At 39.6% G+C, this 26,322-nt stretch overlaps 1 protein-coding gene across 1 annotated transcript in view; it reads left to right on the top strand.

Annotated features, from left to right (window-relative positions):
- The window catches only part of LOC125240182 (scavenger receptor class B member 1), a 184,183-nt gene that overhangs the window by 51,221 nt on the left and 106,640 nt on the right, over positions 1-26,322 (top strand). The window contains exon 2 of the mRNA XM_048148003.1: positions 4,214-4,386. Within this exon, the coding sequence (XP_048003960.1) occupies positions 4,266-4,386 (121 nt within the window). The 5' untranslated portion in view covers positions 4,214-4,265. The remainder of the gene's footprint in view (positions 1-4,213; positions 4,387-26,322) is intronic.

Here is a 26,322-nt window from a genome sequence, read left to right as displayed (position 1 = left end):
ACAATCGTTGACGCTAAACGTAGTCTGGCTTTGTCACGTCAATTAATAAGAAAGGGATAGCTACAAGATTACGATGTTATGGTCAGCGTTTGCGCATTTGGCTACACTTTAGATAGATAGAAGCAGCGTAAAAAGTTCTCAAATCAGAATAAATTTAACTATACCGACTTCCAACTTAAAATAAAATGGTACTAACATGACTAAACGCTGGTAGCCTAGCGGTAAGTGCGTGCGACTTTCGTTCCGGAGGTTGCGGGTTCGAACCCCGCCTCGTACCGATGAGTTTTTTAGACTTTATGTGCGAAATGTCATTTGATATTTGTCAGTCGCTTTTCGGTGAAGGAAAACATCGTGAGAAAACCGGACTACATAATTCCAATAAGATCCAGTTTCCCTTCGGGTTGGAAGGTCAGATGGCATTCGCTTTCGTAGAACTAGTGCCTACGCCAAATCTTGGGATCAGTTGTCAAAGCGGACCCCAGGCTCCCATGAGCCGTGGCAAATGCCGGGATAACGCAAGGATGATGATGATGATGGTACTAACATGACTAACATCTTTTCTATCTTCGAAACGGCCTGTCGGGTAAAAAAGTGTACACAATAAGGCACACAGCGAGGCTCTTAGCGTGTTTGTCTGTCAATTGTGTGTGTTTACGTAACGTTATGTAAGCATGTGCTAGTGCCCGTGACTCTATGTCTATCGCAACTTCCATTTTTTGTGCTGCCTACCATCCTCCTTGCGTTATCTAGGCATTTGCCAGGGCTCATGGAAGCCTGGGGTCCGCATTGACAACTAATCTCAAGATTTGACTAGTTTTACGAAAGCGACTGCCATTTGACCTTCCATTGTGAAGGGTAACTAGTCCTTATGGGATTAGTCCGGTTTCCTCAAGATGTTTTCCCTCACCGAAAAGCGACTGGTAAATGTCAAATGACATATTCGGAGATAAGTTCCGAAAAATTCATTGGTACAAAACGGGGTTGGAATCTAAGTTATCTACGTACCATGACATGAAAATACGATAGGCATAGTCACGGTCTAGGAATTGACAGTAGGTAGGTAGTTGACTACGGAACCCTAAAAAAATAAGCGCGTTACAAAACACGGAGAAACTAAAAAGCCAAAAATAATAAACCTTTCAATTCAGATTTCTTATCGTATTGCAATAAGCTAAACATCCAAATTATAAACAAATCAATTATTTTTGTAGTCGGTACCAGACCTGTTCGTCGCCTTGCTATTGCCTGTTTGCCCCACCCAACCATACACAGGCTGGTACCGACTCCAAAAATAATTGATTTGTTTATAATTTGGATGTTTAGCTTATTGCAATACGATAAGAAATCTGAATTGAAAGATTTATTATTTTTGGCTTTTTAGTTTCTCCGTGTTTTGTAACGCGCTTATTTTTGAAGGCGGTTTTATTTTTTGTTAAAAAGTTTATTTATTTGTTGATTTTTAGTGGTTCCTAGTGATATTATATGTATCAGTCCGAATACATGTACAGTAGTGAAAGAATTATCCTTTAACTCCTAACCATTGAGGAGTTGACCTTCCATCATCAGCTCAGCCACATAAAATTATTACCATCAGACGTAAATACTGGTGTACCTTTGAAAAATAGACTAAAAACATTACATGTGCCTATAACATTTGAAGAGTTCCCTCGATTTCTCCAGGATCCCATCATCAGACCCTGACTTGGTGCCAATGGGACCATCTCGGGGTTATACCGGTTCGATCAAAAAAAAAATTTTGAAAATCGGTCCACGATTCTCGGAGATATCGAATAACATACATACAAAAAAAAAATAAAAAAAATAAAAAAAAAAAAACATTCAGTCGAATTGAGAACCTCCTCCTTTTTTGAAGTCGGTTAAAAAAGTGCCAAATTATGATCAGTTAGCTTTAACTGATAATAATATGTAACGATTCTCACTTATTTTTAACCCCCGACGCAAAAACGAAGGGGTGTTATAAGTTTGACGTGTCTGTCTGGCTGTCTGTCTGTCTGTCTGTCTGTCTGTCTGTCTGTCTGTCTGTCTGTCCGTCTGTCCGTCTGTCTGTCTGTTTGTCTGTCTGTGTGTGTGTCTGTCTGTGGCATCGTAGCTCCCGAATGGATGAACCGATTTTGATTTAGTTTTTTTTGTCTGAAAGCTGAGTTAGTCGGGAGTGTTCTTAGCCATGTTTCATGAAAATCGGCTCACTATGTCGCGGTCGGGGGTTTTTCAAAATTTTAATTTTGTGGTTAGGTTATCACACAATGGTTGCATGATCTATTTATCTCAAGCAAATGATCTAATGTATGATACGTGATGTTAGATTGCTGACTAACATCGTGATAATACTAAAATAATTATATTAACGTGATGATTTATTATCTGTTGTATGCTATCTGTTATTGTGTAATAGGTTTTCCCGTAACTCTGTCTGTATGCATTTTTATATTTATTTTATCTCGTGCATAAAAATGGACATAAATGTACGTAAAAAATTCAAGACCACAATTTTATTATACAATTCCTATATCCATAGTAATAAATATTATAAATGGGAAAGCGTGTGTGTCTGCTGTCTGGTTGTTTCTCCGTCTTTCGCGGCAAAACGGAGCGATAAATTGACGAGATTTTTTAATAACCTAACCACAAATTTAAATTTTGAATAAACCTCCGACATAGTGGACCGATTGTCATGAAACTCATGAAACATGGTTAAGAACACTCCCGACTAACTCGGCATTCAAACAAAATAAAAAACCGGCCAAGAGCGTGTCGGGCCACGCTCAGTGTAGGGTTCCGTAGTTTTTCGTATTTTTCTCAAAAACTACTGAACCTATCAAGTTCAAAACAATTTTCCTAGAAAGTCTTTATAAAGTTCTACTTTTGTGATTTTTTTCATATTTTTTAAACATACGGTTCAAAAGTTAGAGGGGGGGGGGGACGCACTTTTTTTTCCTTTAGGAGCGATTATTTCCGAAAATACTAATATTATCAAAAAACCATCTTAGTAAACCCTTATTCATTTTTAAATACCTATCCAACAATATATCACACGTTGGGGTTGGAATGAAAAAAAATATCAGCCCCCACTTTACATGTAGGGGGGGTACCCTAATAAAACATTTTTTTCCATTTTTTATTTTTGCACTTTGTCGGCGTGATTAAAATACATATTGGTACCAAATTTCAGCTTTCTAGTGCTAACGGTTACTGAGATTATCCGCGGACGGACGGACGGACGGACGGACAGACAGACATGGCGAAACTATAAGGGTTCCTAGTTGACTACGGAACCCTAAAAAACTAAATCTAAATCGGTTCATCCGTTCGGCAGCTACGATACCACAGACAGACACACATACATACAGACAGACAGACAAACAGACAAACAGACAGGCATGTCAAACTTATAACACCCCGTCGTTTTTGCGTCGGGGGTTAAAAATGAGATAGTTAGAGAGATGGAAAGTGACATTGTCTCTTTCGAACCTCCCACTTCCCTAAAATAGGGGGTGGAGATTTGTGTTTAGCACTCCGTAATTTTAGAATTTAACTCGAGCGAAGCGGGCAGAAGATAGTTTCTATATATTTACAAGCTTTTATTCAACTTGCCTTGTTAGTATGTTAGTGTGCGTCAAAACGTAGAAGCTAAATTTGACCCACTTCCCGGTTTCCGATTGAGCTGAAATTTTGCACACATATGTAAATCACGTGACAATGCAATATTGTGGTGTCATGGAGCTGATCTGATGATGGAGCAAAAAAGTGACTCTGTCATGAAACGTCGCATCCCCATCGAGTAAGGGGTTTTTAGAAACATTTTTTTTTTTTATGGGATAGGAGGCAAACGAGCAGACAGGTCGCCTGATGGTAAGCGATCACCGCCGCCCATGGACACCCGAAACACCAGAGGTGTTGGAGGTGCGTTGCCGGCCTTTAAGATGGGTGTACGCTCTTTTCTTGAAGATTTGAAGGTCGTATCGGTCCGGAAATACCGCAGGCGACAATTCATTCCACAGTTTAGCTGTGCGGGGCAGGAAGTTTCTGGAGAAACGCACAGTTGAGGACTGCCAGCCATCTAGATGATGACGATGGAAATGTTAAAGAGCAGTAGAGGACTGTTGAAAGAAAAGTACAGTCGGCGATAAAAGCTTGTGCTAAAAATGAAATTATTGCAAAAAACTTATTTCAATATGTATCTCTTTCGTTTCAGATATCCCGGATGTAGACATTACGGACCACAGTGACGCACCTCGGATCCCACAATGGGGCACAAACAATACCTGGCGTTGGGGCAGACGGCGCGGCGGCTGCTGGGCCTGCCCGCGGGGAGGGGCGCCGTGCCCCTCAACATGCTTATATCGCAGCAGGGCAAGCTCAACCACGGTGAGTGCACATTTTACAGGTATTATAGTCTGGCAATTGACCCTAGTCATATCTGATGGAAAGTGAAGACAGTCTAAGATGGAGCTCACCGATTCGGTAATAGCTTATAAATTTCATACGTCACACTGTTAAAATTTGGTAACGGAATGGAAAAAAACCGGCCAAGAGCGTGTCGGGCCACGCTCAGTGTAGGGTTCCGTAGTTTTCCGTATTTTTCTCAAAAACTACTGAACTTATCAAGTTCAAAACAATTTTCCTAGAAAGTCTTTATAAAGTTCTACTTTTGTGATTTTTTTCATATTTTTTAAACATATGGTTCAAAAGTTAGAGGGGGGGACGCACTTTTTTTTCCTTTAGGAGCGATTATTTCCGAAAATATTAATATTATCAAAAAACGATAATAGTAAACCCTTACTCATTTTTAAATACCTATCCAACAATATATCACACGTTGGGGTTAGAATGAAAAAAAATATCAGCCCCCAATTTACATGTAGGGGGGGTACCCTAAGAAAACATTTTTTTCCATTTTTTATTTTTGCACTTTGTTGGCGTGATTGATATACATATTGGTACCAAATTTCAGCTTTCTAGTGCTAACGGTTACTGAGATTATCCGCGGACGGACGGACGGACGGACGGACGGACGGACGGACGGACGGACGGACGGACGGACGGACGGACAGACAGACATGGCGAAACTATAAGGGTTCCTAGTTGACTACGGAACCCTAAAAAGTATGGGAGTTTTATATGACACTAGATGTTACATATTTTGGAGTAAGGTACCTGCCTATTACTTTTAAATCTCGTATTTAACAGTGAAGGGAATCGTTCGCCTTAATAAGGTTGACATTCTTTGAGGTTGGCCTTTCGAGGAAAGGAAATTTTATTTCGATTAACGGGGACCACATCAAGGTTCGAGCTATCGAGGTTGCACTGCGCTATAAAGTTACTCATACCCGATTCTTTGGAGATTTTGCGGGTCAACTCGTTAAAGGGACGATAACTGAACATAAAATTTCAACGAAATTATTGTTTTTGTCTTAATTACATAAACTTTAAGCGATAATCTACATTCAGATTCTAAAAAAAAATACATTTTTCGGCAGATGTTATGCTTACTTGCCGTCACAAAACTGACAGCGACTTAATTTTTGTTTACAACTTTGGCTAATGTGTGTGGGGGGGGGGGGTGTTCTGATAATGCCCTAAATCAGGACCCTCATACTTTCATTACTCCGACTGAAAAAACCTCCCTGTGTTCATCGAAAACGGATAGGAAATTGAATTTTATCCACAAGGGTACAAAGTTGTGTTTGAAATTATTTTGCACTCTTGTGGATTAAATTTACATCTCATCCGTTTTCGAATTATCACGACATCGTTTATTTCATCACCTGTGCCTCTAAAGTAAGAAGTATTTATAACCTAACCACTTAAAGTCAAAATTTTGAAAAAAACCCCGACATAGTAGACCGATTTTCATGAAACATGGCTGAGAACTCTCCCGACTAACTCATCTTTAAAAAAAGACTAAATCTAAATCGGTTCATCCGTTCGGGAGCTATGATGCCTCAGAGAGGCACACACACAGACAGACAGACACAACATAACACCCCGTCGTTTTTGCGTCGGGTATTAAAACTGTAGGCAAGGCAAATTTCTATAAAATTGTAACGTAGAAATAGCATAGCTACTACTAAATTTGTATGAAAAACCTGTTTCAAGGCGACCCTTTTAAATAGCGCTAAAGTCATGTAAATGCATAATAATTATCTATTATTAAACGCTTGTTGATCCATTCCCTTATTAATTCCACTTAGTATGACTAAGCTGTAGAAACCCTAGCCACAGCTCAGTATTCCATATCGGATGTCTGAGAATCAGTTTTTCCATTTTATATCGGAGGTATTTGAATAATGCGTATAATGACGTGGTTCTTTATATCGGAACTAGCTTCTGCCGGCAGCTTCGCTTTGCGGAATTTGCCATGCCGTCCACCCCCAATTTTAGAGAAGGGGGGGTTAGAAAGAGAAAAAAGTAGCCTATGTCACTTTCCATCCCATAACTTTAATAGTTACTTCAAAAAATTAAAATTTTGTAAAAACTCCCGACTCCACTATGGACCGATTTTGATAAAACATGGTTAAGAATACTCCCGACTAACTCAGCTTTCAAACAGAAACTAAATCTAAATCGGTTCATCCGTTCGGGAGCTACGATGTCACAGACAGAGAGACAGAAAGACACGTCAAACTTATAACAACGCGTCGTTTTTGCGTCGGGGGTTAAACATTACGTCAATTCGTCGCTATCACTGCCACCCATCCCATGGATACCCGAAACATTGGAGGTGCGTTGCCGGCCTTTTTTTTTATACCACGTCGGTGGCAAACAGGTATACGGCCCGCCTGATGGAAAGCGGTCACCGTAACCTATGGACGCCCGCAACTCAAGGGGTGTCACGTGCGCGTTGCCGACCCATTAGAGACTTGTACACTCCTTTTTAGTTCCGTGGGTCCTCCAGTCGTCAGCACACCACACCCTCGTTGAGCTCTGGCAGCCTTACTCACCAGCAGGAACACAACACTATGAGTAGGGTCTAGTGCTATTTGGCTGCGGTCTTCTGTAAGGCGGAGGTTCTTCCCCAGTTGGGATCTGCTCTAGATTCGAGCGAGACGATATGATTCGAGCGGCCTTTAAGATGGCATACAAAATAACTTCCTAGAAACCTACAGATTATCATGAAATCCAATAATGGTTTTAGTAATAAATATACAATGTAAAGCATGATGCACTTGACGAACCGCAGACCTAGCTATACGTTATTATATTCAATTCATTATTCAAGTAAAGTATGTGTGTCTGTCTGTTTGTCCGTCTTGCACGGCAACACGGAGCGACGATTTGACGTGATTGTTTATGTTGAGATAGTTGAAGGGATGGAGAGTGATATACTTTTTGTCTGTTTCTAACCCCCCCACTTACCTAAAATGGGGAGTGGACGTTTGTATGGAGCAATACCCAATTTTTGCGACTTTAACGCGAGCGAAGCCGCTTGCAAAAACTAGTAAAGAATGTATTGACTTTTAAATTTATTTTTCCCCTCACTACCTCGTAAACACGTGTTTTGTCCTTTAATACCAGCGGGTAAAAACGCATTTTATCCACTAGTGGGTAAAGTAATTTGACCTTGAATAAAGTCAAATTAACTGATTTAAAATTGATAAAAGTAGGTGAATCTAGTAATAAAGATGATTTATTACCTGTGGAACTACTGGAAGCAGTGATAAACGCATTTTTTGCGTTGTAGTTTCCTCGCTACAGTGAGGGGAAAAGTTTTGTGTTACACTCGGGTGCAATAGTACTTACATTGTGCAACAAGAGGAGGAAGTTGAATATTACTAACGAGAGTAAGTTAAATCGCGACGGCTTGCCGGAGCGATTTAAAGACTCGAGTTAGTAATATTCATACTCCCCGAGTTACACACAATGTTTTTCATCACATTTGAGAGAAAAATACAGAGGAAACAGTCATAAGGCAAAACCTTCAACCGGCGGCACGACCAGTAGTGTATCTTGATCTACATCAGATTATTCATATTAAATCCATTGTTTTTGATAACAAACACTTTTTGAACGAAAACAAACACGAAACACGATACTGCATATAAATTAAATGCAACGTTTAATAACAAAAAATAAAACCGCCTTCAAAAAAAGCGTGTTACAAAACACGGAGAAACTAAAAAGCCAAAAATAATAAACCTTCGAATTCAGATTTCTTATCGGATTGCAATAATCTAAACATCCAAATTATAAACAAATCAATTATTTTTGTAGTCGGTACCAGACCTGTTCGTCGCCTTGCTATTTCCTGTTTGCCCCACCCAACCATACGCAGGCTGGCCCCGACTCCAAAAATAATTGATTTGTTTATAATTTGGATGTTTAGATTATTGCAATCCGATAAGAAATCTGAATTCGAAGGTTTATTATTTTTGGCTTTTTAGTTTCTCCGTGTTTTGTAACACGCTTTTTTTGAAGGCGGTTTTATTTTTTGTTAAAAAGTTAATTTATTTGTTGATTTTTAGTGGTTCCTAGTGATATTATATGTATCAGTCCGAATATATGTACAGTAGTGAAAGAATTATCCTTTAACTCCTAACCGTTGAGGAGTTGACCTTCCATCATCAGCTCAGCCACATAAAATTATTACCATCAGGCGTAAATATTGGTGTACCTTTGAAAAATACACTAAGAACATTACATGTGCCTATAACATTTGAAGAGTTCCCTCGATTTCTCCAAGATCCCATCATCAGACCCCGACTTGGTGCCAATGGGACCATCTCGGGGTTATACCCGTTCGATCAAAAAAAAATTTTGAAAATCGGTCCACGATCCTCGGAGATATCGAGTAACATACATACAAAAAAAAAATAAAAAAATAAAAAAAAAAAAACATTCAGTCGAATTGAGAACCTCCTCCTTTTTTGAAGTCGGTTAAAAAAGCATATAAATCATATAATTGTACTTTATTTTGATCTGTTGTACTCTCCGTTGCTAGGCAACGGTGGGTGCCTCGCGTACGCCCGCGGTCAAGTGCGAGTAGAGAGCATATTGTCAGATTGTAAATTATAACAATTTATCTGAGTTAAATTTTACGAAATAAATGCAAAACACACTGAAAAAATTGTAAAACATAAATAAAATGCATTTTTCATACCGTATAATATATTTTACAGCTTAATAGTAAAATTTTGGTTGTGCAATAAAAATCCTTGGCAGATTGAAACATCCTTTGCCTGAAGTATTGTACGGATTGTATTAATTTTTAAAACTAAATCCATTATTCCCTTGGGAATAAAATAGTACATTATGCTTCAGTACACGTAGACGCAATGATACCTTTAAACAGCAAATGTGATGAACAGGTATTTTACTTCTCGTGTGTTTAAAAACTCGTAAGTTTGGATTCTATTCTCGAACCACTCGCTTCGCTCGTGGTTCAACTATAGAATCCTTTCACTTGCTCGTTTTTCAATTCCACACTCGGCGTTAAAATACAACTTTGCACCCTTGTATAACAAATAACTATTGTGTAGTTTATCCGTGGCAAACAACACTAATTGGTTACCAATTACCATTGAGCGAGTTGTAGACTTTTTCTATAAAAAAACCGCCTTCAAAAAAAGCGTGTTACAAAACAAGGAGAAACTAAAAAGCCAAAAATAATAAACCTTCGAATTCAGATTTCTTATCGGATTGCAATAATCTGAACATCCAAATTATAAACAAATCAATTATTTTTGTAGTCGGTTCCAGACCTGTTTGTCGCCTTGCTATTTCCTGTTTGCCCCACCCAACCATACGCAGGCTGGCCCCGACTCCAAAAATAATTGATTTGTTTATAATTTGGATGTTCAGATTATTGCAATCCGATAAGAAATCTGAATTCGAAGGTTTATTATTTTTGGCTTTTTAGTTTCTCCTTGTTTTGTAACACGCTTTTTTTGAAGGCGGTTTTATTTTTTGTTAAAAAGTTAATTTATTTGTTGATTTTTAGTGGTTCCTAGTGATATTATATGTATCAGTCCGAATATATGTACAGTAGTGAAAGAATTATCCTTTAACTCCTAACCGTTGAGGAGTTGACCTTCCATCATCAGCTCAGCCATATAAAATTATTACCATCAGGCGTAAATACTGGTGTACCTTTGAAAAATACACTAAGAACATTACATGTGCCTATAATATTTGAAGAGTTCCCTCGATTTCTCCAAGATCCCATCATCAGACCCCGACTTGGTGCCAATGGGACCATCTCGGGGTTATACCCGTTCGATCAAAAAAAAAATTTTGAAAATCGGTCCACGATTCTCGGAGATATCGAGTAACATACATACAAAAAAATAAATAAAAAAAAAAACATTCAGTCGAATTGAGAACCTCCTCCTTTTTTGAAGTCGGTTAAAAATAATATCAGTACTCGAGATATCTAGGAAGGGAAGCCCTGTTTTCACAATTCTTGTAAAGCAACCTTTGCAGTAATGACGCATTTTGCGGCCTTGTCGCTTCTCACTAACTGGGTATGTCCCTTGAGTGGTAAAACAATATTGATTATTGACATTCGAGAAATGAAAGCTTAAAGTCTGGTTTTCGCAAGGCCGTATATTCCTGTGCAGATTAAGACGCTACAGGAGCGAAACTGCTATAACCTAACCACAAAATTAAAATTTTGAAAAAACCCCCGACCGCAACATAGTGGACCGATTTTCATGAAACATGGCTAAGAACACTCCCGACTAACTCAGCTTTCAAACAAAAAAAACTAAATCGAAATCGGTTCACTCGTTCGGGAGTTACGGTGCCACAGACAGACACACACACAGACAAACAGACAGACAGACAGACAGACAGACACGTCAAACTTATAACACCCCGTCGTTTTTGCGTCGGGGGTTAAAAAATGGAAAGGCCCCCCTTTCAATTTGGGAATTTTATTTATATATACTAGTGTTATTAACAAGATTTATCGAAAAAAAACTGTCCATTCAGAACAACTCAGTTAAAACATATTGCGAAAAAATCTTTCAAATCGAGGTTCAACTTTCGACTGTTTCCTCCTTCAAGACTAAATCAATCGTAACGAAATTTATAACAATGAAATTAACTGTGTCGGACCGTTTAGTTTTTAGGGTTCCGTAGTCAACTAGGAACCCTTATAGTTTCGCCATGTCTGTCTGTCCGTCCGTCCGTCCGTCCGTCCGTCCGTCCGTCCGTCCGTCCGTCCGTCCGTCCGTCCGTCCGTCCGCGGATAATCTCAGTAACCGTTAGCACTAGAAAGCTGAAATTTGGTACCAATATGTATATCAATCACGCCAACAAAGTGCAAAAATAAAAAGTGGAAAAAAATGTTTCGTTAGGGCACCCCCTACATGTAAAGTGGGGGCTGATATTTTTTTCATTCCAACCCCAACGTGTGATATATCGTTGGATAGGTATTAAAAAATGAATAAGGGTTTACTAATATCGTTTTTTGATAATATTAATAGTTTCGGAAATAATCGCTCCTAAAGGAAAAAAAAGTGCGTCCCCCCCCCTCTAACTTTTGAACCATATGTTTAAAAAATATGAAAATAATCACAAAAGTAGAACTTTATGAATACTTTCTAGGAAAATTGTTTTGAACTTGATAGGTTCAGTAGTTTTTGAGAAAAATACGGAAAACTACGGAACCCTACACTGAGCGTGGCCCGACACGCTCTTGGCCGATTTTTTGGCTAGTTGTTACCAATTTTGACTAACCACACCTTTTTTTGCGCCATAATCAATAAGGCCGTTTTTGGAAATGTTTGATAGGCTCTAGCGTCTTTAAAAATAAGAATATCAAAAAAATCAAAACGGTCCAGTATAGAGATAAAAAAAGTAACAATCTGTGTTGAAAAAATCAGTGCTCCATTTTCCAAAACCAAGGAGGAAATAGCCTAGAGCGTTTATACGGAGAATTGACTACTCCTGTATTGTCTTAAAAAATCTTCAAGTAAATACTTAGTTCTTTTAACTAGTCACGTCCCCATTCCGGATGGATATATTTATGTCCGCTATCGGATGTAAGAAGCGCTTGGCGTCCGTTGGCTCGTTGGGTGGACGACATTCGAAAAACTGAGAGGCACTTCTGGATGAGATTAGCCCAGGACCGGGATAAGTGGCGTACACGAAGGGAGGCCTATGCTCAGCAGTGGGCGATTAATGGCTGAAATGATGATGATGATGACGTCCCCATTTTAGGGTAGGGCATAGCGAATGATATTCCGCTTTGTGTGGTAGGGCACAGTACAGCGGATATTGTCTCGCTCGAATCTAGAGCAGAGCCCAACTGGGGTAGTACCTCCGCCTTACAGAAGACCGCAGCCAAATAGCACTAGACCCTACTCATAGTGTTGTGTTCCTGTCGGTGAGTAAGGCTGCCAGAGCTCAACGAGGGTGCGGTGTGCTGATGACGGGAGGACTTACGGAACTAACTTGTTCCGTTTATTGTCCTTTGAGTCGTCGGCAACCCGAACCCTCCTTAGAACTTGTACACTCCTTTTTACTGTGTACTTAACACAGCAAAAGGGAATGTACAAGTTTCTAATGGGGTGGCAACGCGCATGTGACACTGTTTGAGTTGCAGGCGTCCATAGGTTACGGTGACCGCTTTACATCAGGCGGGCCGTATACTTGTTTGCCACCGACGTAGTATAAAAAAAAAGGGTAGTGGGTATTAGAGAGAGACAAACGGGCATAGGTTACTTCTCCCTGTCACGTCAATTCGTCGTTCTGTTTTGTCGTGAAAGACGGACAAACAAACAGACACACACGCTTATAATATTAATAAGCACATGAAAGTAAGTGTGAATTGTGTCTTCATGAGACTGGAATAGAACTAATGTCCTCTGCAATCGCGGCAGATGCCTGTAACCGCTGGGCCATCCGGGTCATAGCCGCGTGGGTTGACTTTTCTTAATGATTTATAACTTTTTAACCCCCGACGCAAAAACGAAGGGGTGTTATAAGTTTGACGTGTCTGTCTGTGTGTTTGTCTGTCTGTCTATCTGTCTGTCTGTCTGTTTGTCTGTCTGTCTGTGTGTGTGTCTGTCTGTGGCATCATAGCTCTCGAACGGATGAACCGATTTAGATTTAGTTTTTTTTTGTCTGAAAGCTGAATTAGTCGGGAGTGTTCTTAGCCATGTTTCATGAAAGTCGGTCTCATATGTCACGGTCGGGGGTTTTTTCAAAATTTTCATTTTGTGGTTAGGTTATATAAGTATGCAATTGTTATTTCAATATTTTGTCAACCAACCAAACAAGCTCAGTCAAATTGCAAATGTCCATATGCTGCTGTGCTGTTTTACCTACCGGTAGCGGTATAAAATAGTAAAACGTTTTTGAAACCTATAGGAAAGTATGCCAACGAAAGTTTAGAAATTGCTAGTCTTCAAAATACTTTCATATCTAATTTTAAAAGTAAATACTAGTTTTGGAACCGATACATCACTGGTATTATAACCTCCTGGGGTTCAACGTCCTAATACTAGGACAAAATACCTACGATGAAATTTGAATCTACGTTAAATGGAATTGAGTTGCTTTTGTTTTGATTCGTTCGATTTTAATCCCCGTCGCAAAAACGACGGGGTGTTATAAGTTTGACGTGTCTGTCTATCTGTTTGTCTGTCTGTCTGTCTGTCTGTGTGTGTATGTGTGTGTGTGTGTGTCTGTTTGTGGCATCGTAACTCCCGAACGGATGAACCGATTTAGATTTCGTTTTTTTTTGTTTGAAAACTGAGTTAGTCGGAAGTGTTCTTAGCCATGTTTCATGAAAATTGGTCCACTATGTCGGGGGTTTTTCAAAATTTTAATTTTGTGGTTATTAAATAAAAGAAATTCAGCTCTGTTATCTAGTACCATTGATTCAAATTTGTTTGTCAATTTTTTTGTATGGTGGGCCGCTGGCGGATAATATAAGACGAAAGGGTTCCGTGTATACCGTATTTAACAACGTTTTTCTATGGAATATACAAACTCACGCCTGTATTCTCAAACGGGGTAGGCAGAGCACATGAAACTGCTCCGGTATCAGTACCACTCTTGGCAATTAAGAAGTTGAAAGCTGACGAAATTGTGATATTGATCATATGGCAGTAACATGCTGCTACCCCTTTGCCCACAATTTAAACATATCCCACATTCGACTTTTACTACACCCACGGGAGGAAACGGGATGATGAAATTCTTAAACCGCCTCTCCACACTTAAGCACTAAATAATACACCATATACATAACATTGGTGTTATTAATAAATTATTGTATTGTATTGTATTGTAATATGTATGTAGGTAGGTGTAGGTACGCGGCTTCGCTCGCGTTAAAGTCGAAAATTGCGGATGCTCCATACAAACTTCTACTCCCCATTTTAGGGAAGTGGGGGGGTTAGAAAGAGTCAAAAAGTAGCCTATGTCATTCTACATCTCTTCAACTTTCTCCACTTTAAAAATCACTACAATTCGTCGCTCAGTTTTGCTGTGAAAGACGGACAAACAGACAAACTTTCTCAAGGATTAAAGGGAGGGTATAACCTTAGTACGTTTTCAGATTATAGGTTCATATAATATTCATATTATACATAGGATATTGTACCGGTATCATATTAAAGGCGGGATCTTTGATTATTTCCTTTGACATCCTTCGTAGATCCCGGATCCTTCGTAGATCCCGGATCCTTCGTAGATATTGGATAGGATAATGTGAAAACGCTCTACGGATCTCTAAATATCACTACCATTTTGTCATCATTGACAACCCAAGTTTGAACAAAAGTAAGTGAGTACCTATTATTTAAACATACCTATCCTACGCTACTAAAACGAATGAACTTAGAAATCTAGACTAATGGCCAAAAACTAGTTTTTCGTTCGAAAAAATTCACGGTCGAAAGCGAAATTTCTGAATAACTCAATGTATGAATAATAAATAATAAGATGTTTATTTTTTACCCACGACGCAAACACGATGGGGTGTTAAAAGTTTGACGTGTCTGTGTGTGTGTGTGTCTGTCTGTAGCATCGTAGCTCTCGAACGGATGAACCTATTTAGACCAACTGAGCCACGGAAGTCTGCCGGAGGTGGGAATAAAAAAAAACCTTTCTCATAGTGGACCAATTTTCATGAAACATGGCTAAGAACACTCCCGACTAATTCAGCTTTTAAACAAAAACAAACTAAATCTAAATAGGTTCATCCGTTCGGAAGCTACGATGCCACAGATAGACATACACACACACAGACAGACACGTCAAACTTATAACACCCCGTCGTTTTTGCGTCGGGGGTTAACAATATTGACATCAAATAAATATTTGGTTGCACAATTTGTAAATAGGAATTGTGCTAACACTTGATTGCATGACAAATAAATAATTATAATTACATTCTTTGCAAGAATAGTGCAAAGTCAAATTTGCAAAACGACCTTTGAACTGTTTGTAACTAACTTGCAAATATTTCAACGAACATTATGTAATTTAGAGAAGTACAGAAAAACTACTCAAGTTATATACCAATACTTCAGAATGGGGATGGAGCGATCGGGAGTGTTGCGAATGCGGATGCCCAAGCCCAAAGCAAACTGTTCGGCATATTCTTAGAACAAATAGATTATCCTCATAGAAAATAATTTAAATTAGCATGGCAGCGCCATCTCTGTTCGCTAACTCGTAATCACATGAGTTGATTCAGTTAGGAGATCGAACTATTTTCGGTTCTATCTCAGAGATGGCCGGGGGCGCCTTAGCCTTCGGTAATTGTGTCATATACTTGAAAATTTCGACCCTTACCACCGTGACCGAATGGCCGAGTGGTTTGAGTCATCCGTCGCGATAACGGAGGACGCTGGTTCGAGTCCAGCTTTGGACACTTGGAGGCCTTGGTCATTTTTTCTTTGTATATGACATTTATTTCAATTTGTTCGGCATATTGTCCTCGAGTGCCCACTGACAAAGTACCATGGCCCAGTGGAAGATTTTAAAAACGCAGCGAGCGCAGCCATTGCCTACTTGGAGGAATGTAAATTTAGATTATGAACTAGCTATTGTGTATACAATTTATAATATTGTAGTCTTTAATTGCCATACTATAATAGTATTTTATGCAAAAGGCGTTTAAAGTAGGTCAAAAAAGACGAGTGGCGTGGGTAACAATTTGAGGCGAAGCCGAAAATTGTTATAAAAACGCCACGAGTAGGTATTTTTTGACTCAGTTAAACACCGTTGCATACAATACTTTTTCTATGACCATGCACTTACTTTTTAATAGTTTTCTAGAATAACTTTCGTGAAATTCGCACTCACCCTGTCGCTCGCACTCCCCGCCCCGCGCCGCCGCAACGCCCGGCGCCCCGCGCACCCACGTTATATCCCTTAAAGGCTACCTAACAATGCTTTAAGAGCTATATCGTATGAGCGGGTGCGCGGGACGCCGGGCGGGGCGGCCATCTTTTATGTAGGGTTTTAACGATCTATGCTCGACCCCGTAAATGACGAATAACAGTTCGGGAGTAGAAATATAAAACTACAGAATAGTAGTAGTAGTAGTAAACACATTATTGCTATATAGAGCGCTGGTAGCCTAGCGGTAAGAGCGTGCGACTTTCAATCCGGAGGTCGCGGGTTCGAACCCCGGCTTGTACCAATGAGTTTTTCGGACCTTATGTGCGAAATGTCATTTGATATTTGCCAGTCGCTTTTCGGTGAAGGAAAACATCGTGAGGAAACCGGGACTAATTCCAATAAGGTCTAGTTACCCTTCGGGTTGGAAGGTCAGATGGCAGTCGCATTCGTAAAAACTAGCCTACGCCAAATCTTGGGGTTAGTTGTCAAAGCGGACCCCAGGCTCCCATGAGCCGTGGCAAGTGCCGGGATAACGCAAGGATGATGATGATGAGTAAACCCTTTTATTGCACAGAACAAATTACAGGTACAGTTAACCAATTGGAACCCTAGGCCACTACAACCATGTCAAAATGACAAGCAGTAAGAGATTTCTTACAATCTGATTTATAACGTCACTATGACAGTTCTACAGTGGCCTAAGGTTCCAATTGGTTGACTGTACGTAGGACAGCTTATACCTTTAAGGGATTTCTTCCAGCTAACCTTAGAATAACGTACAGATAGGTCACTTCCTAGCTGAAAAACACAACAATCTAAATAAAAACTATTTTTTTTAAAGAGAAACACAAAAAAATAGGAAAAAACCTTCCGATGCCATTTTCTCAAAATGGTTGGCGTGTGGGTTGACACATTTTTGCTTATCAGCATCCTAATAACCGAAGCTTGGCAGTAGTTCATATAGTGTTGTTCCTTTCAAGTATTAGGGTTAAGGAAAATCACGATGACGTATTGGTGCAAAAGTTGTCATTTTTAACCCCCGACGCAAAAACGACGGGGTGTTATAAGTTTGACATGTCTGTCTGTCTGTCTGTTTGTCTGTCTGTCTATGGCATCGTGGCTCCCGAACGGATGAACCGTTTTAGATTTAGTTTTTTTGTTTGAAAGTTGAGTTAGTCGGGAACGTTCTTAGCCGTGTTTCATGAAAATCGGTCCACTATGTCGCGGTCGGGGGTTTTTTCAAAATTTTAAATTTGTGGTTAGGTTATAAACGTCGAAGTTCTATGCAATTATAACGCCAAGGTTAACCTTTCTGCAGTTACGACATCGCAAGTTTCTTCGATTAATTGCAATGATGGGAAGATCCCTATACTGATGCGATGATAATCGTTATTTTGATGACGTCAGAGAAAATTATTGGAAGCATTTTCCGCTATTTCGTCATGCTCTTTCAGCCATCGCTTTACGACAATATTACCATTAAATAATAGTTATTTGTTATACAAGGGGGCAAAGTTGTATTTTAACGCCGAGTGTGGAATTGAAAAACGAGCAAGTGAAAGGATTCTATTGTTGAACCACGAGCGAAGCGAGTGGTTCGAGAATAGAATCCTGAACTTGCGAGTTTTTTAACACACGAGAAGTAAAATACATTTGCACCCGAGTGTAACACAAAACTTTTCCCCTCACTATAGCGAGGAAACTACATCGCAAGAAAATGCGTTTATCACTGCTTCCAGTAGTTCCACGGGTGGTAAATCATCTTAATTACTAGATTCACCTACTTTTATCAATTTTAAAGCAGTTAATTTGACTTTATTCAAGGTCAAATTACTTTACCCACTAGTGGACAAAATGCGTTTTTACCTGCTGGTAAACACGTGTTTCCGAGCTAGTGAGGGGAAAACTCATTTTCTTATTAACTACTTGCTTTTGCCCGCGGCTTCACTCGCGTTAAATTCGGAATGCCTCATATACACTTTCACACCCTATTTTAGGGAAGCGCGGGGTTAGAAGGAGCCTATGTCACACTCCATCCCTTTAACTATCTCCACTTAAATAACAAAAAATAAAACCGCCTTCAAAAAAAGCGTGTTACAAAACACGGAGAAACTAAAAAGCCAAAAATAATAAACCTTCGAATTCAGATTTCTTATCGGATTGCAATAATCTAAACATCCAAATTATAAACAAATCAATTATTTTTGTAGTCGGTTCCAGACCTGTTCGTCGCCTTGCTATTTCCTGTTTGCCCCACCCAACCATACGCAGGCTGGCCCCGACTCCAAAAATAATTGATTTGTTTATAATTTGGATGCCAGACTTGGTGCCAATGGGACCATCTCGGGGTTATACCCGTTCGATCAAAAAAAAAATTTTGAAAATCGGTCCACGATTCTCGGAGATATCGAGTAACATACATACAAAAAAAAAAAAAAAACATTCAGTCGAATTGAGAACCTCCTCCTTTTTTGAAGTCGGTTAAAAATCACATCAATTCGTCACTCCGTTTTGCCGTGAAAGCCGGACAAACAAACAGACACGCACACTTTCCCATTTATAATATTAGTATGGATAAGTACATCCATACTAATATTGCATATGGGAAAGCGTGTGTCTGTACGTCTTTCACGGCAAAATGGACTGAACTGAACAAAGAAAGTATAGGTACTTTATTGTACGGAAACCTTGTAACGCGCGTCCGACTCGCACTTGGTCGGTTTTTAACCCCCGACGCAAAAACGACGGGGTGTTATAACTTTGACGTGTCTGTCTGTCTGTCTGTGTGTGTGTCTGTCTGTGGCATCGTAGCTCCCGAACGGATCAACCGATTTAGATTTAGTTTTTTTTTGTCTGAAAGCTGAGTTACTCGGGAGTGTTCTTAGCCATGTTTCATGAAAATCGGCCCACTATGTAGGGGTTTTTTTTTTCAAAATTTTAATTTTGTGGTTAGGTTATATGCGTGTTCTATTATTTTCTTGTACAGAAAGTGTTTAGGTTTATTTACTTAAATCAAATGCATGTAAAGTGCACGCGTGTCTTTGGCATTGGATCTTGCGTCAACGCCCCACTAGCCCAGTATGCATTTGTGCATTGCTGCAGTCTGGTCCTTTCGTCACGCTTCCGTTTTGCTATAATGCACTTTTATATTTTGCAATGCCATTGCATATGTAGCGCACATGTGTACGATTTACTTCAATAATTACAGCTATTTACAAGTACCTGGGTGACCGGGCTTCGCTCGGTGTTCGAAAATCGTTTAAAGCGGATACTGTAATTGTATTAAATTAGTAAAAATTAAAATTTTGAAAAAACCCCCGACCGCGACCTAGTGGACCGATTTTCATGAAACATGGCTAAGAACACTCCCGACTAACTCAGCTTTCAGACAAAAAAAACTAAATCAAAATCGGTTCATCCGTTCGAGAGCTAAGATGCCACAGACAGACACACACACAGACAGACAGACAGACAAACAGACAGACAGACAGACAGACAGACAGACAGACAGACAGACAGACAGACAGACAGACAGACAGACATACACACAGACAGACACGTCAAACTTATAACACCCCTTCGTTTTTGCGTCGGGGGTTAAAAATAGGATCTAAATCGAAATAACATCATTCGTAATAAAGTCACGTATTAACCTCGATTCAACTCGTTCCGCCATTTCGCTCATATTCTACATTACACATAATATAGTATTTTATGCAACAGGCGTTTAAAAGAGGTCAAAAAAGACGAGTGGCGTGGGTAACAATTTGAGGCGAAGCCGAAAATTGTTATTAAGACGCCACGAGTATTTTTTGACTCAGTTAAACACCGTTGCATTCAATACTTTTTCTACGACCATGCACTTAGTTTTTAATAGTTTTCTTGAATAATTTTTCGTAATCACACTGTTTCCTGTATTTTGACGCAAAGGTTTGCACTGTTAGCTCAGCTGCCCAAAGCCTTCCCGGGCACGCGCGCAGTATCGTTATAACAATGCGTTGCCATAGTTACAGAGCCAATCAATGCGTTTTCAGTTTTTTCGATACTGCGCGCATGCGCGGAAAGCAGGCGGACGCTGGCTTTGGGGAATAGGCTTTTATGTAGGGTTTTAAAGATCTATGCACGACCCTGTAAATGAAGAATAACAGTTCGGGAGTAGAAAAAATAAATAAACACTGGGTGACACCTTACACAGATCAACCTAGCCCCAGACTAACGCCGTGTCTTGCGTGGGCAACGGTCGCGCGACCGTCGCCGTCGCGTCTCATCGCATCGTCTACTTCCATATCGATAAGGTTTGATTTTTTCGTATGCGTCGCATCGCCGTCGCGCGACCATCGCGCGACCGTCGCCCACACAAGCCACGGCGTAAGCAAAGCTTGTACTATGAGTGCTAGGCGATGATATACTTACTTATACTTACAGATAAATATATACTTATATACATAGAAAACATCGCCTAGTTACCCTTGGGCTTACGCCAAATCTTGGGATTAGTTATTAAAGCGGACCCCAAGCTCCCATGAGCCGGGCAAATGCCGGGATAACGCAAGGAGGATGGATGGATGGATACATAGAAGACATCCATGACTCAGGAACAAATATCTCATATGGAAATAATATGTTCTCATCACACAAATATATGCCCTTACTGGGATTAGAACCAGGGACCTCGGCTTAACAAGCAGGATCACTACAAGGCCAGATCGGACGTCGTATCTTACATCGGTGAAGTTCTCGCTATTAGACTATTGGATTATAGTACGAATGTCTTCGACCAGATTACTATGAAATACCTATTATTAAATAACTCACAACCATTGAAATATGGGCATAAACACGTGTATACAATAGACCGGGTTTTTTTATAACCTATGTATTATGTTTATATGATAAAGTCCCCTTCACACTTCGCTTACGCTGTGACTTGCGTGGACGACGGTCGCTCGATGGCGATGTGACGCGACGCGGCGCGACTATCTATGGAATGGTCTTAAGGTGGACTTCCGAGCAAAGCGGCTCTATCGCAATGGCCGCAGCGTCAGAGCCGCTGCTTCAGTGTCGCAGCGGTAACAGACGCAGGTTCGCTTCCGAGCGGCGCGACTCTGGCGACAGTCGCTATTGTTTTTCCATAGAATTCAGGTCCAGGCATATAGACATGAAGCAATCTAGGATGATGAACTTTTGCTCCTTTACTAAGGATCATTATAGTATTTACGGATATAATATTTAGACTCTGAACAATAATTAAAACCTTGAAAAATAATACATTTTGACGTGAACGATGGATATTTCAGAAACTTGTGCTGGTTAATTAGAAAAACTCAATTTGATATTATTTTATTACCGATTATTTGAAAATCTTGCGCCAAAAACATCCAGAAACTATGTGCTATCGCTGCGACAGAGCGACAGTGCTATGCCAGGCATACCACGGCCGCTATCGCCGGGCGATACTGACGCGGCGTCACTGTCGCTGCGTTAGTGACGCTGCGCTCGGAAGTAAGTTCATACATTTACATACTGCATAGTACTATCGCTCTGTCGCCGCGTCAGTGTCGCTGCGTTAGTGACGCCGGAGCCGCTTTGCTCGGAAGTCCAGCTTTAGGTTGGCGACGTCGATAAACTATCGATGATAGGCGATGAGTTGCGACATCGCATCGCTTTCCTAATGACTTCACCCACCTAACTGATCGAGTAATAGACTGCTAGTATGTACGGGCCTTAGCGTTTATTTCAGACGATTTATGATGCAATGTCCGAGAGACATCGCTTTTAATGGCTAAACCACAAAGAGTGACAGACTATTGTTTTAGTTATTGGAATTTTGATTTTATTCCAATTAATCAAATTTCAAATTTGATTGACGTAATCGACCGGGAGTCGGCAGGCCGACAGACCAAAGGGACACTTTCATAAGAGATCGAACGTTTGATTTCGTCGCGCCGCGTCGCTTTGCATCGCCGTCGCGATTCGTAAGACTTGTGCGTATGTGCGTGTAAACTACGCCGCTCGCCTCAACACTGTAGTGGGTTGATGCTCTTATCCTAAGAATGACAATTGCCTCTAACAACTATAAACTATGACATTTATGATATAATTATGATCGATCACGTGCGTTTACTCGTGTAAACGTATAATAATCGATAAATATCGATTAATCGGATTCTTTTTATCGATTATTTTAATTGCCCGACCTGACCTCAGTCTGGCCTTAACCTGGATATGTTTTGACGAGTCGCGACGACCGGTCGAAGAAATGGCCTTTTCGATGATGTTTCAATATTAAATTGGCAGTTGGGAGGACAAGCCCTTTTTTGACATTGACCAATTTGTAAACTTGCTTTTTATAGCTTAAAGTACTAGCTTTTGCCCGCGGTTTCGCTCGCGTTAAACTCGAAAATTGCGAAATGGTCCATACGAATTTCCACTCCTCATTTTAGGGAAGTGGGTGGTTAGGAAGAGGTAAAGCACCCTTGTTTCTCTCCATCCTTTCAACTATCTACACTTAAATAGTTATTTGTTTTACAAGGGGGCCAAGTAGTTATTTAACCGCACGTGCCAATATTGATACCCGAGCAGAAAGATTCCAATTTTGAACCGCGAGCGTAGCAAGTGGTTCAAAAAGTGGATTCTTGAGCGTTGCGAGGGTTTCAAGGCACGAAGGTTAAACAAACTTTGCCACCGAGTGAAACACAAAATTTTTCACCACACCAACTCGAACAAAATACTAATTATAAAACATCAAATTAAATCAAATCCATCAATTTATTTAATATTTCTGTTTCAAAATCATCATTTATAGGTAAATTCTACCAGCCAGCTTAAGACATCAAGTTTTAATTTGTATGAAATTACTTTGCACTCTTGTAGGTAAAATGCAATTTATCTGTTTTCGAATAGCAAAGTAAGCCTTTAATAGTTGGTGTGGTGAAAAAAATCATGTCAATTCGTCGCTCCGTGAAAGACATTATAATTTACAAAGACGTACATATAAAATATCCATGATTCAGGAACAAATATCTGTGTTCATCACACAAATGCCCTTACTGAGATTCCGGGTTCCGGTAAAGCATATGTGCACATAATTTCGTCCGATAATTGGTATACATAATTATGTTTGCCTTACATAATAATAATGCAATTTGGGCCAAGGGCCCTGCTCTAACTTAACCTGTTTCCGTGTTTCCACAGTCAAAGACATGTCAAATATAGGGACTGTCAATCTTTGAGCAAACGACAGAAAAACTCACCACATCTACAGTACGATTAACATCAGTTAACGTCAAGTGATTGACGGCACGTGTCAAAACAAATAACATTAGGAATTGGTAAAAGTTTTCACACACGTGTTCAGTAATTATCTTTATTTTTTTAATAACTTGATAACCGTAAGTGTTAAGACGCTAGTTTCTTAGAGAAATTAATTGTATTTGATCTAAAGAACCTTCCCTTAAAGTTAACGGAATTCAATGAAGACAGGTTGTATGCTCTGAGCGAATAACCTCTGTATTATCAACTAGTCTGTGGTGCAATCAAGGAGACATGACATGTAATATCTTTAGTTTATTGGTATTCTTATTGCCTTAACGTCAAGAACAGGGTGATATTTATCATGAGTTAATGAGGAAAAGCAAATATTACAACACCTATATAATATTTTGGGTCAGAATCGCACGTGGAGTCCAAAATGTGATTTTTACAAGCTTTTATTCAACTTGCCTTGTTACTATGTTAGTTTGGGTCAAAACAAACGCTGAATTTGACCCACTTCCCGGTTTCCGATTGAGCTAAAATTTTGCACACATATATAGGTAATTCATGTGACAATGCAATATTATGGTATCGATGGAGCAGAAAGGTGGTCATAGGAACTAACTATGTTATGAAACTTCGTATCCCCATTGAGTGAGGGGTTTTTAGAAACGTCTCTGAGAACAGTAGATGACTGTTGAAAGAAAGGTACCTACAGTCGGCGATAAAAGCTTGTGCCAAAAATGTTTTTTTTTTTTTCAAAAAAAACATTGAGTCTAGGCTAGGCCAGAAGATATCTCGATTGTCACTGTCACATACTGTAGACTTACCACGATTTTGACCGAGTTATGGATGTTTTCTGTACGTATACTTCATTAAGCACTAATATTGTAAATGGGAAAGTGTGTATTCTACGTCTTTCACGTCAAAACACGACATGGCGAAACTATAAGGGTTCCTAGTTGACTATGGAACCCTAAAAACGTATTAACAAAAACATGCCTAATTAAAAATCACCGTTATTATAACATATGTAGATCTAATCACTAAGTGCTTAGCAAAAACTGTACCGCTATGACTAAGAGTAATCTTACCGTATTTAAATGTCGTTTACTTTTTTTGTTCAATCAATCAAACTATGAATATATATATTACTAGCTTTTGCACGCGGCTTCGCTCGCGTTAGTAAGAGACAAAAAGTAGCCTATGTCACTTTCCATCCCTTCAACTATCTCCACTTAAAAAATCACGTTAATTCGTCGCTCCGTTTTGCCGTGAAAGACGGACAAACAAACAGGCACACACACTTTCCCATTTATAATATTAGAGTATGGAAGTGAGGATGTATTGGTCAAAAGGTGATACGAAACGGAAACAAATGAATGATGAGATGACAGGCGACAGAGAGTATGCATTGGAAGAGAAGGACTATGCCGCGTCGACCTCAAATGAATGAGATAAGATCCGGCGAATGATGATGATGTATTGATGAGTGACATGTTATTGGTCAATAGTACATTACATCAGAGGCCGGGAAAATGAGGATTTCCGGCCAAGTGGGTATATACGGCCGAGCGAGCGTGCGAGCGAGGCCGGATAGGGATACGAGGCCGGGAATCCGTTTTCACGCCGAGGCATGTATAGTGCTTTTCTCAAACATACAATGAAATAAAAAAAAATGCTCTAAAGGACAATATTTTATAAAAAAAAGTTACTTTGCAGGCCTAGGCCTAAAAAATAATATGAAATCCCTTTACAGTCCTCTCGAGTTGTTGCGCCCAAAAAGCGATACTTCCCAGCCCATTTTAAGGAACGTAAAGACAATATTTCATTGCATGTTTGAGAAAAAGAACTTTTTAATTATGAGTTTTTAAAGACAAAATTATCGGTTTTACTGATTCATGTGGTTTCATTAGACCGGAAACGTGATACCTTTTTGATTTTCCGAAATCATGATGCATGTAATCGGCAATAATCAAAAAGGTAATCACAGTCTACTTTCGGGTCAATATACTGTGATAAAGTTCCACAAACACAAACAAAGTCTCAATTTTAAAAGTCAACTAACCTCAGTAGCCACGAACTAGAAAATATATTCCCAAATTATAGTTTAAGATCATGTAACTGTTCATTATACAGCTAGTTTGTGAGCACCCGAGCGAAGCGAGGACAAGTGTGGATGTCCGGAATGCGGGAGTGAAGAAATTGATTTATACGTACAGTCACAGGCGTAAATAAGTGATGATTGCTGTACCTTGTCACATTAACATCTTGTTTGAAATATCATACGAAGTTGTCAAATGATTAAAAGCGACAAGGTACAGAAATCATGACTTAGGTATTTATGCCGGTGACTGTACAGCATACATACATACAATCACGCCTGTATCCCATAAAGGGGTAGGCCGAGCACATGAAACTACTAAAGTTTCTGTGCCACTTTTAGCAAAATAAGGGATTGCAAAAAAAATAAATTGTGATATTGCAGTGCAGATTGGTTGTGAGTGGTTAGATGGTTGTGGTGTTGGTTAGTTGACTGTACAGGTTTATGGTTTATTTCGTTTAGTATTAATTTTGTCCGCATTTGTTTGTTTTGAATTAATAAATTACATTATCCATACTAATATCCATACTAATATTATAAATGGGAAGTTGTGTGTGTCTATTTATTTGTCCGTTTTCACGACAAAACGGAGCGACGAATTGACGTGATTTTTTAAGTGGAGATAGTTGAAGGGATGGAGA

This window comes from Leguminivora glycinivorella, chromosome 27 (assembly GCF_023078275.1).
Source record: "Leguminivora glycinivorella isolate SPB_JAAS2020 chromosome 27, LegGlyc_1.1, whole genome shotgun sequence".
In the NCBI taxonomy this organism is placed as follows: domain Eukaryota; kingdom Metazoa; phylum Arthropoda; class Insecta; order Lepidoptera; family Tortricidae; genus Leguminivora; species Leguminivora glycinivorella.
Note: the sequence above shows the minus strand (reverse complement) of the source record. Positions and strands in the feature narration are given on the sequence as shown.